Source organism: Humulus lupulus, chromosome 7 (genome assembly GCF_963169125.1).
Source record: "Humulus lupulus chromosome 7, drHumLupu1.1, whole genome shotgun sequence".
NCBI classification, from domain to species: Eukaryota; Viridiplantae; Streptophyta; class Magnoliopsida; order Rosales; family Cannabaceae; genus Humulus; species Humulus lupulus.
This window is the reverse complement of record NC_084799.1, coordinates 31429139-31441686: the sequence shown is the minus strand read 5'-3', so window position 1 is coordinate 31441686 and position 12548 is coordinate 31429139. Positions and strand designations below refer to the sequence as shown.

The window sequence follows — 12548 nt, the reverse complement described above, 5'->3', positions numbered from 1 at the left end:
GATTTATAGTGGTTCGGCCCCAGTTGGTAATGACCTACGTCCACCTGATACTATTATTAATATTGAGCTTCCAAGGTGTGATCAAAGAACAAGGGTTCCTGAGTTTCAGGGTCCTTAAAAGAAGAAGACAATACAATGATGGATAATAGTAATGTAATTCTCTAAGCCAAAAAAAGATCGATCCCCTTCCTTGAGCTATCTCTTGTGTATTTATAGGCTCAGGAAGGGTTACATTAATTAGGAAATAATATCCATCCTTAATGATCGGATCTGCAAGTCATAATGAAGAGATATTCTCGGATATCATCACAACTGTACAGATTTTTACATAAATGAACGAATATACGATCAGGCTAGTAGTACATAGAACTTGATCTCGTCGTGCGGAAATAATGTTGGTCGATAGGCGAGCCGTATCTCTTCTACGTGTCTGCCACGTGTCAAAAATCCTTGCCACGTTATCAGCAACCGATTTATGGATAAACACATTAAAACTCAAGTCTCAAATCATCCAAAAACTCATCAAAACAATAAAATCCAATCAAAGCTAAAAAATATGAAAACTTAAAACTTGGATTACCTCTGATTGAGTTGTTTACCAACTAAATCCTCTAACTAATAAGCTTCTAATCTTCCCTATAATTGTTATGCCTCGATCCTTGCTTGAATCTGAGTCCTAAAACTTGAGTTTCCTTCGAAAATGCGATCGGTGTCAAAAAGGGAACATGAGAGAGAGAGAGAGAGAAAGAGAATGTTCTTTTTATTTCTGATAGGTTACTTCGAGCTTAAGTAACCTCAAGCAAATCCTAATGCACGGGTTTCGAAAACGCCCCCAGGGTAAAATAGTCAAAATTCCTAGAATTCTCTCCTGATATCACTAACTCTCAATTTTTCCTCAAATATTTATTCTCATTACCCAATATCCCAGTAATGTGCTAAATACCCAAAATACCCATTGACTCACTCCGGGTCAAGTATGAATCCCGTTGTGACTTTCCCACTAGCTTGCTCCCTAGGATCGTCTCGTGTTGAGTAATCCAAACATACTCACATAATAATGTGGTCCCACACATATATCACTTATATGACAAATATACCCAAAACAGACAAAAATTTTAAAATTGCCCAATTAAATAGAAATGGGCCCACATGCATATTTAATACACCTAAACATGCATATTAAGTTATATTATAATATAACCCACATAATCACATAATGTTACACATAAATATCATATAATCAATAATTCCATAATTTGCCTTATTAGTAAATTTGGGACATTACAGATACCAAGTTTCGAATGTTGGATGAATAGCCATCAGACACTTTTATCTCTGCAAATGATTTACATATGATTTTTTCTTTTCTCTGGACAACGTGAAACAAAAAAGAGGTAAATATGTGCGTTTACCTTTCTCTTCAGGTGCTAAATCAGTTCGTATACCAATTTCAACAAGATCTAAATGACTAGTTAAACCATCCTTAGTTTTACCAGGAATGTCAAGTAATTTACCTATAATACTTTCACACACATTTTTTTCCTATGTGCATGACATCCAAACAATGTCGAAAAAGTAAACATTTCCAGTAAGGGAGACAAAAAAAAATTGATTTCCTTTGGAACATCCATTTAATTTCTTATTTTTCTTCATTTTTCCATACTTGAAATCAATTTTCTCTACTTCTTTAAGAATTTGCTATCCCAAAAGTGGCAAAAGAGCAACACTTTGTTCTTTATCACCATCAAATGCTTTTTTTTTTCCCTATAATGATGATTTAGGGGAAAGTATCGTCTATGACCCATATAACACATTTTGTGCCCATTCAATAGATGAAGAAGCCCTTATATTAGTCCAACATATTGGACATCCCTGGTAACCTTTTGTGCTTAATCCTGATAGATTACCATAAGTCGGGAAATCATTAATAGTCCACAACAACACATATTTTAAGTTAAAGACTTCTTTCTTAAGACCGTCATTTGCCTCAACACCATTTTCATACAAATCTTTCAAATCATCAATTAATTGTGCCAAATAAACATCTATATCTTATTTCGGTTGTTTTGGGCCTGAAATCATTAACTTGAGAATAAAAAATTATCTTCTCATCACTAACCACGGAGGAAGATTGTACATAACAAGGAAGACAGGCCACGAACTATGCCTACTACTTAGAGATTTATGTGGATTTACACCATTGACAGCTAGACCTAGACGAAGATGTCTTGCTTCAGTTTTAAATTCTGGATTTAAGTTATTAACTTTTTTCCAGGCGTGCGAATCTACAGGAATCGGGATGTCGGAGTTTACCATCTTTCACTCGCCTAGTCTCATGCCATATTAAGCTTTTAGAGTGTTCTGCACTTCGATTTAACCGCTTAAGCTGCGGAATCAAAGGCAAGCACCACATCACTTTCTAAGGAATAAGTTTCCTAATCTCCTTAGTTTTGTTAGGTTTGTAGCAAGGTAAATCACATTATGGGAAAGTGTCCATGTCTGCATACTCTTTACGATATAACACACAATCGTTCGGACATGCATGGATCTTCTCATACTTCAACCCTGTGCAATTTAAAGTTTTCTTCACTTCATACGTAGACTAAGGGAAGCAATTATCTGATGGCAAAATCTCCTTAAATGCAACTAAAAATTGACTAAAACATTTATCGCTAACTCCATCTTATGCTTTTATGTTATAAAATTTCACCATCGTTAGTAATCTTTGTTTCAGACAACCATTGAATAATGGTTTATCTGCATTTCTAACCAATTTATCAAATTTTGAAGGATCATCAACAAACTCTTCTTGTCCTTCATCAAGCAATTCCATAGGATATCGTCAAAATCACTATAACCCAAATCATCAACCCTTCGTCTCCCGAATGGATATGGATTATTATTATTCAATGATTCCCCATGCCAATACCATGTATGATAATTTGTATCAAATCATCGACAAAATACATGATTCTTTATCATGGTAATATTTCATTTTGATCCATTACCACAATCTATACATGGACAATGAATTTTTCCGGATCACTACAATTTGTTTGGAAAAATTCTAAAAATTGGTTGAATCTGTCTTGAAATTGTTGTGGTTCTTTATTCTCAAGAATCTATGATTTATTCATAATGATAATATCTACCTAATTCCTAAGTCAATAATGAAAAGAAAATTAATATTGTAATTGAACAAAAATATGTTCAATTAATAAATTCTAAAATGAAATAGGCAGAGTTTCCTTTATTTCTATAACATATCCAAAATTCATATGTATTTATAATTTCAACATAAACAAACATAATTATTACATATATTTACATATAAAACATGTTCAATTAATATATTAATCTTAAAAAAAATGGGCAGAATTTCCTCTGTTTTTATAGCATATCTCAACTTATTATTACCTATAAATTCAAATCAAACAAAACATACAAGAAACAACATGCATGTTCTCAACCATAAGCCACCGCAATACACATAATTCACAGAACCTACTTCACTAAGACACACATGTTCTCAACCTTCTGTTATCTGTACAATTTTATCTCAGAACCTACTTCCCTATGGATGAATATCTAATATATTCAAACTCTTTTAACAATAGTTTGTAAATTTTTTTTTAAAAAAAGTAGTAATTATTACTCACCTTCAAATTTAATCTTCAACAATTTCAAGACACCTTAAATTCAAACAAATATTTCCTACAATAAAAGTTTAAACTTTGGTTAGTAAATATATGGTAATTGAATTGATCCTAAGATAATATAATTAACAAAAATAAACTTTAAAAAAATTCATTATGTAAATAATATAAAAAATTATGTAAGTAACAATATTATAATATAAAAAATTATGTAAAATACAATACATTTTAAAGATTTAACATAGTTAATATTATCACTATTAAAAAACCAATAAATTAGGTAAATAATATAAAAAATACCCCAAAATCAAAATATATATTAAAAAAAGTCAAATTTTAATGATCAATACATATTTTGAACAATGAAAATGTCTTCTAATCCTCTATAAACGTTAAAAAATATTAGAAAAAAAGCTTGAAAACCATCCTATAAAAATACATTGAAACCCAATTAAAGTCACTCAATATTTCTTCATTTTTACCCTAAAACTTCAAAATAAATTAATATTAGGTATATTTACATGATTTAGAGTGTTAATATTCAAGAAAATGAAAAACAAACAATGAAAAATGGTGAAAATGGACCTTACCGTGGCTGGGGACGAAGGGCGATGCCATTCTCTTTTGCGTATGTCAAATGGAAAATGAGCATGGAAATAAGTCTCGGGTATGTTTTGCAGGGAAAAAAGACTTTTCTCCGCGGTTCTTTAGAAAAAACCGCAGAGAAAATTCCCCGCTTCCCCACTCTTCAAACTTTAGACTGTATTTTTTTTAAAACCGTAATAAAATAGTACGCGAGCATTAAATATGATATTTTAGACCCATTCAAATATTTTTTCTGTGCTTTTTCTTTAAGGTTGAAAAAAAAACACTAAGAAAGCCATAATAAGTAGTAGTGTCATCCCATTATTAGGGCATTGATCGAGATTGAATTTGTCACCATTAATGACAAAAGTATCTCTTAGTGAACATTCTTTCATGATAAATCTACCTAGGATATTTCATTTCAATAAGTTTATATCACTACTAGCTAATCAAGCATATGTCGACGACATATGTACTAGGAATATAATTTACTCACAACTTTTAATTCGCACAGTTATTAAGAATATTTACCTTAAATTGTATGATATAATGACTTAATGAAACCTGTGATATCATTAGCGTGAAGCTCTTCTTTGAATTTTTGGTTTGTAAATAGTAGGTTTTGATTCACTTAGTTTTTTTATTAATTGCACTATATATATAGTTTGCTCAAGAGAAACGCAATCTTTATACTTATCCAGTCCAACTTTAAATTTAAAATGAGCTATTAGTGCCATTATAACTCTAAAAGAGTTTTTCTATGAAATTAAAAAGAAATTTTCTTTATAATAAATACTTTTATTTTGAGTCTTTTAACTTTAAATATCTATTTGCAACTAATGGTGGACTTCGCATCTTCAAGCAATTTTACAAAATCTCAAATGTCATTATCTTTCATAAATTTCATCTCAGCATTCACGATGTTAATCCACTTTTGAGAATTACAATTTTGTTTGACTGGATGAAAGTTGATTGAAATATCTTTCATTGACCCTATATCAAAATTATTTTTTTGGGAAAAGATAATATAGTCACTTAAAATAACACTTATTATATTTTATCTAGCGGATCACCATAATGACACTTGCTAGCTCTTGAAGTTTTTGAGTTCACTATTCAGGAAGAGTCTCTTGATGTGTTTTAAACAATATCAAGAACCTAAAAATTATCAATATTAGAGCAGTTCCAATAGATGAGGTGTACTACCTCAAATTGGAGAAAAATAGCTAATAAATGGTAAAAAAAACATCCAATGGATGATGTATGATGCATCTCTATTTTATATATAATACAGTATTGAGTCACATTTATGTGCTACTATAGCTCCTTCAAAGGCTACAGGAGTACATACATATGAACATAAAATTCTCGTAAATATTATTATTTTTAATTAATAATTCTCATTCCTACTTTATCTCTCATTCTCTCTAGTTAAAGAATATCAAGGAAAATATGAACATAAATATTCAATATATAATATATGTATGTATAATTTAGTGGATTGTTGTAAAAAAATTATGCTTTATTTATAAATATAAACATGAAAATATTTATTATATATACGGTATATGTATATATTTAGTTTTAAAAAAATATATGCTATAAATATAGTATGGTATGTAAAAATATAATATTTAAATGATGTAGAGAATAAATAAAAAAACTAATATATGTTATAATGTAAGAGCACTCCCAACTATAAAAAATTATTTTTTTATTGCTTTGGATTAGTTTATATTTTATTTTATCTTATAAGTTTGGATAAATTTAAAATATAATTATGTGATATATATAAGTATATATTTTAAATATTAAAAGATATATATATATATATATGTATATATAAAAGAATGTTATTGATAATTAGAGAAAATATTTGAAATGAATACAAAATATTAAAAAAATATAATATTTAAATAATATTAAAAAAAATAGAGATGCCGATGAATTGTATAATGTAAAAGTTAAAGGTAAAATAAATAAAATAGTATCTTTTAAAATTATTTTAAAAAATATAATAAAACATTTATTGAGAATGATCGTGTTAGAATAGAGAACCCAAATCACCTTCAACAATAACATTTTTAATATCATTATCTCTTCCCTCAAACTTACTATCCTCAAAGAATCTCCCATTATTCGTCTTAAGAAAAATTAGGCACATTAATAAGCACGAAAATAACATATATATAGTTGTAAAACGAGTATGATCTGGCACAGTAGTAATAATATGTATAGTATTGAACACTATCTTGATTGGGTAAAAAATAGTATATTAGTATTGGATATAAAAATGACAATGAATTAAATTTAGTGTAATTTTATAAATTTTATTATATTTATAAATATATTTTTAAAAAGTAATATTTTCTCTCACAATTTTATTTATATTAGAATTCTAATCAAACAAAGTCTAATTATTTAGGAAATGGAATAAAGAGAGAGAACAATGTTACAGAGCATGTAAGTGAGAACTCTGTGTTTCATTTGTCAAAACCTAGCTACAACATTCTAGAAAAGGAGGAAAATTACAATAAAGCGAAATGCATTGTTTTAATAATTTTTTAAAAAGAAAGGGTCGCTAGTACATGAATTTCTTTGCTAGAGACACATCACACATGGATTGTTATACTATATAATAAAGTTGAATATAATTGAAACTTTTATTGTTAGTTTAGGAGGGTTAATTACCTCTTTCTCAACAACAATATAAAGATTTTAAAACTATAAATTATGTAAAATTTATACAATTTTGAATCACTAAGTTTTTTTTTTTTTAATGGCAGTTTTAAACCCTCAATTTTAAATAATTTAAAAAATATTTGTGTTTGTTTTATAAATTGATAAAAAAAAGTAGTACTCTCCTAACAAATTTGGTCAATAACAAACTCAAAATAATTTAAATTTTCGTTGTTAGTATCTTTTAACGAAAAACTGTGAAATGAGAAAATAAAAAAAGTAAGAAGATATAATCTAACTATTGAGTATTGCAAACAAATAATCTCGTTTGTATTTGCTTAAATATGATGATTCAAATTAATATTAAAATAAAGAGTAATGAAATGTGCATCAAAACATCACACATAATAACATGACTTTATTTTTTAAACAATGAATTCTATCTAAAACTGTTACGTAACTGTTAGTAATATTTTAATCTATATTTTGAATACACATAATTACTCTAAAATACAACAAACGAACCAGAAATTGTATAAACCCTATCGTGGATTGATTAAAGTCAAATTCTTTAATCATGATCTTTCTTTTGAAGACATCCACCGAAAACTACAGGGAACCCTACATATCAAGATCTTAATATTGGAAGTCCTCAGCAAAATCTGGCCTTTGTCTAATAGTTTCTTAATTTTTTTGAGTTGTCCGCCAACTTTTATATGAGCTCACATTGGCAAGTACTTTAGAAAACGCCAAACTTCCTCTCCTTCCTATGCAACGAATAGTTTCGTATACATTCTAACAAAGCAAAGAAGGTTCGTTCATATGTAACCCTCTCCCCAATAAAGAAAAACAAAATAGTGAAGGTTTTTTAAAAGGTAACAAAACACAAAACTTAAGAATAAATTCAAAAGAAAATAAGAGTGTGGTAGTACTATCAAGTCTCATCATTATCAACCTCACATGTTTTTCAAAGTTTAAACTGGTATCCAATGTAAATTTCTAACAGTTCTATATGATTGGGAATAATAAAAAAATTAGACTGCGAGACAGCTAGACAAATTTAACTTAACTTGAGTCACTTTTTTCATGCATGACAATTTTGGTAAAAAAAAAGTGAGTTAGATTGTGTGTATGCGCGTGTGGCTCGAGACTTGCATGGCTAGTGGCCCACTTATACAGTTCCGGCCCACCAGGTTATATGGGCCGATGATCACGGGGATCAAGTGGGCCCGGCGCACCCACGTTGGATGCTCCCCACTTACTCTCCCATTGTCTTTTTTTTTTTTTAAATAATTTATTCGTTAATAATTTTTTTAAAAAATCAAGTATTTTTGTCTAAGTTGGTAGTGGGATTTTGCTTTTAAGCTACGAGCAACTTTATTATTATTTCCATTTACAAGATATATATATGCATGCTACTGCCTCTTTCTGGCCCATGAAATCTTAATGGACCCCACTTTTTTGTGTTTTACGATCACAGCCGTTGATTACGCCTATTCTTCTGATTGACGCAAAGCCAAAACTCCATATCAATATTTTTAACCTATGATGTAATTTCCTTTTTATTTTTCACAATTTGCCCTTGTTTGTTATTTTCTTTTATGATGTCACCTAATCTCAGCAAGAAATAAGCTATAATAGCTGCCAAGGGCATTTAAGTCTTACCAATGACAACTAAGAAAACGCGTTAAGAATATTCTTTTCTTTAATTATTTTTGTCTGAATCTCTCCTCTTCTTCTTCTTTTCTTTTCTTTTCCATATTACTTAAAAAAAATATTCTTTTGAAGGTGCGGTTACATAGGGAAAATCATGTGCATGTACCTTCCCTTCAAAAAATCCAAGACCAGAACGAGTGTTGTGTGTATGTAACAAAGAAAATTTGGGCTACCTACAAAAATAAAAATATATATATAAAGTAGGTTTTTTTTATAAAAGAAATATATGTAAATTAAGTTTAATTAGATGAAATAAAAGAACAAGAAATGTTTTAACACTCGCCCTAGGAGCGTACCAAACAGAGTCTCCAATTAATTTGGAAATAACAAGACTATATTTAGTGGACCCCTCGTTATTATCCGTACTAATTCTTATAAGAAAATAAATTACAAATAAGAGGGTGCAAAAAACGCGCCAAACTCGAAATTGGCTCTCTCTCTCTCACGCCCCACTAAATAAGTTTTTATTTCACAAAAAAATTAAAACTTATTTTTATGAAATTACAAATTTACCCTCTCTTAGCTAAGCTTTCCTCTCCTTAAGTAGAGCAACATCCTCTTCCTGAACCCCTCATCCTCAATCGCATTATCTTCCATTCCTCTGTTCTTTTTATTATTTTGTTTTCTAGTTAAAAAACCAGAGGAGTTAGGTAAGGAAAGAAAAGGTACAACAATGGCGGTTCTAAGAGCTGTGATTGTGTCTCTAATCTCACTAATGTTGACTCTAGCAGAAGCTAGACTCCCAGGTGTTTACTCCGGAGGTTCATGGGAATCAGCTCATGCTACCTTCTATGGAGGTTCTGATGCCTCTGGAACCATGGGTACGTTACGTACATACCCACATTTCATATTTTTTACAACATTGTGAAGATAATTACTAGATTTGGCGAAACCCCATTTCATAGTATCTGATAACTCGAACTGGGTTTGTTTTTGTTTTTTATTTTTACAGGTGGAGCTTGTGGATATGGAAACCTGTACAGCCAAGGTTACGGGGTGAACACAGCCGCGTTGAGCACTGCTCTGTTCAACAATGGGCTGAGCTGTGGTGCCTGTTTTGAGATCAAGTGTGCCAATGACCCACACTGGTGTCATGCCGGAAGCCCTTCTATCTTCATTACTGCTACTAACTTCTGCCCACCTAACTATGCTCTGCCCAACGACAATGGCGGATGGTGCAACCCTCCTCGCCCTCATTTCGACCTTGCCATGCCTATGTTCCTCAAGATCGCCGAGTACAGAGCTGGAATTGTTCCAGTATCCTTCCGAAGGTAATCACCATAAACCCACTCTGTTTTTCTGCTTTTAGTTTTTGATAATTAATTACAAATTATCCAAAAATATGTTTCCGCTTTTGGAATGGAGATCATAAAGCTCCAACTAACCATTTAACCAATAGTGACCCCATAATGCCCAATTAACCTTATTTTATTTAAAAATAATAATTAGTTTTAGTCCAATAAAATGGAAAGAAAATAACAATTGTAGTTCTTTTATTATTGTTGGCCCCACTGTATTTATTTATCTGGTGGGTCAGAATGCTCAGATCAGATCCATGTTCCTATGGGTTGGATGTGGTTTAACTAGTGATATTGCTTTAAGTCAGAACACAGTTTGGTATAATCTTTAATGAAATAATAGATTTCGGGTGTCCATGGCGTCATCCCAAATCTACTACAATTTTTATTTTTTAGATATATATTTTTTTGTGGCAGATTTTTGAGATGTATATTTGTTGTTAGTTAAAACGGTTTATTTGTATCCCACTTTGAGTCATTGGATTCTATCGGGTCAATTTCGGGTTTTTGTTTTTACCCGTTCTTGTCCCAAACACAAACAAACCAAAAGAATATATCGAAAAAGATTAGACTATATCATACAATTGGATGTGCATGTTCCTATTGCATCTGCCAAAATTCTTTGGCCACTCTTTTTTTGTTACTTACTGCTAGGCACCACTCCTTGTTAAAATTTGAGACATGTCATTGTCACTTTCCAAGGGCCTAGCTTACAATCTTTAACAAAAATCTTTTATTATTTAGAAAATTCGTTTAGAGTTGTATTAGATTATTGTGGAGGATTAGTACTTCCCTACGTTCTGACTAATAATTTTATTAAGATTGAGTTTGACCCAAGAAAAAAATCAAACACTTAACCCAAGAAGAAACAAAACAGAGTCACCAAATGTCCTAAACTCACCGATCGAAGCTGCAATTGGCCTTTTTTCTAATTTATATTTCCCAAGGCCTAAATCCAGGGGCGAGTCGCACGCTAACATCACCTCACTCGGTTCCTATATAATTACGAAACTGCCCTGACCTTTTAATTTAATTAACGCAGAGTGCCATGCCGGAAGCACGGAGGGATCAGGTTCACCATTAACGGTTTCCGTTACTTCAACTTGGTTTTGATCTCCAACGTCGCGGGTGCAGGGGATATCGTGAAGGTTAGCGTTAAAGGAGCAAAGACTGGTTGGATGACCATGAGCCGTAACTGGGGTCAAAACTGGCAGTCAAACGCCGTTTTGGTCGGCCAATCACTGTCGTTTAGAGTGAGAGCCAGTGACAGACGCAGCTCCACCTCGTGGAACATCGCTCCAGCCAATTGGCAGTTCGGTCAAACTTTCACAGGCAAGAACTTCAGAGTTTGACCAGTCAACAACAACACACAAACACAACCATTTTGAAGACTTCCCGCCATAATGTTATTATTACTTTTATAATTTTTTCTTTTTTAACCCTTTCTTTGGCTCCAGAAGAAAGTATGTACTTTCCCCCTTTTTTTTTTTTTTTTTAATCCGCAAAACTAAGAACCTATTGATCTGACTGAGGGTGTTGGAGAATGTTAAAGTTAGAACTATGGAGAGGGTTTGACTAAGTGTGAGAAGCCTTGTTTTTAACAAATTGATTGGTGGGATTGAGGTGAGTGTCACTGTTTTTTAATAGTGAAAACAGTGAAGGGATTTTAGGGTAGGTTTGAAGCGGCTGCACCAAAAAGGTCTGCAAGCCCGCAGCCTGTATAAGTATACCAGTGAAATTTTAGTATATGATATGGTATATATATATATATATGTCGAGAAAAAGTGTATTGTAGTAAGTTTCACTCTGTAAAAGGATGACTTTTGGAATGTCATATTTTGGTTTGCTTTTGTTTCATCTGTTGTGATAAAATGAGAGTTATCACGTATCAAATTTGAGCTATAGATGAAAAGTTTTGTTACCATGCACAAATTGAAAAATCTTAACAGATTACAGAATAAAATTCCCATATGAAATTTTCAGATGTAATGTACAAATACCCTCTGGTTTTGAAGCACGACACCAGAAGGTTGACGATGAATGAGAGACAAGGATGATATGGAGTTTTCGTTTGATAAAAGAAAAAGAGACCCGCCCTTCTTATTTTTATATTATTTTTAACCTAAAGTGACCCAGTTAGAAGAGAAAGCGATTGGAAAAAAAAAACCTCACTTTCGGTTATGGTTTCAACTTTCAAGAATCATTATGGAATCTTGGATAAGGAATGTCATCTATGTTTTTGTAGGAAACTTCCAAGAATGTTCTTAAATGCTCCAATTCCACTAGATTCCTTTGTTTTTCTTGTGCAGCTTCGTCCAGTAAAATCTCTAGCTTAGTTGAAGTTGTAACTACATGGGGTTCCTAAAGTAGAGCTACGAGAGTTCATTTTCACTGAAAGAGTATATTGAGCTGAGGGAAGTTTCCTGGCAAACCAAAAGGAGGCAGACACAATCTAGAATATAGATTGATAAAATTTGCTCGGTACAAATTTTAAGATTTTTTTTTTAAGGAAACAACTTCAAGTAATTTGATATAAACATAGACATTGTTTTTTTTTGCTCCAAGACAATATGAAGATTTGTGAATACTAAGAGCACTTTTCAATGGAGGAATT

At 31.4% G+C, this 12548-nt stretch overlaps 1 protein-coding gene across 1 annotated transcript; it reads left to right on the top strand.

The window, feature by feature from the left end:
- The first annotated feature begins 9207 nt into the window (after positions 1-9207).
- On the top strand, positions 9208-11791 carry LOC133791092 (expansin-A6). Its single transcript, XM_062228984.1, has 3 exons — positions 9208-9457; positions 9589-9907; positions 10977-11791. The coding sequence occupies exons 1-3, from the start codon at positions 9310-9312 to the stop codon at positions 11284-11286; spliced, it is 777 nt and encodes a 258-aa protein (XP_062084968.1). The 5' UTR covers positions 9208-9309; the 3' UTR covers positions 11287-11791.
- The last annotated feature ends 757 nt before the right edge of the window (positions 11792-12548 follow it).

What these genes read in the sequence shown, in the direction of transcription:
- LOC133791092 (XM_062228984.1), top strand. Translation starts at nt 9,310, where the DNA reads ATGGCGGTTCTAAGAGCTGTGATTGTGTCTCTAATCTCACTAATGTTG. An exon ending in TGATGCCTCTGGAACCATGG is followed by an intron (nt 9,458 to 9,588) that starts GTACGTTACGTA and finishes TTATTTTTACAG; the next exon opens with GTGGAGCTTGTGGATATGGA. An exon ending in GTTCCAGTATCCTTCCGAAG is followed by an intron (nt 9,908 to 10,976) that starts GTAATCACCATA and finishes TAATTAACGCAG; the next exon opens with AGTGCCATGCCGGAAGCACG.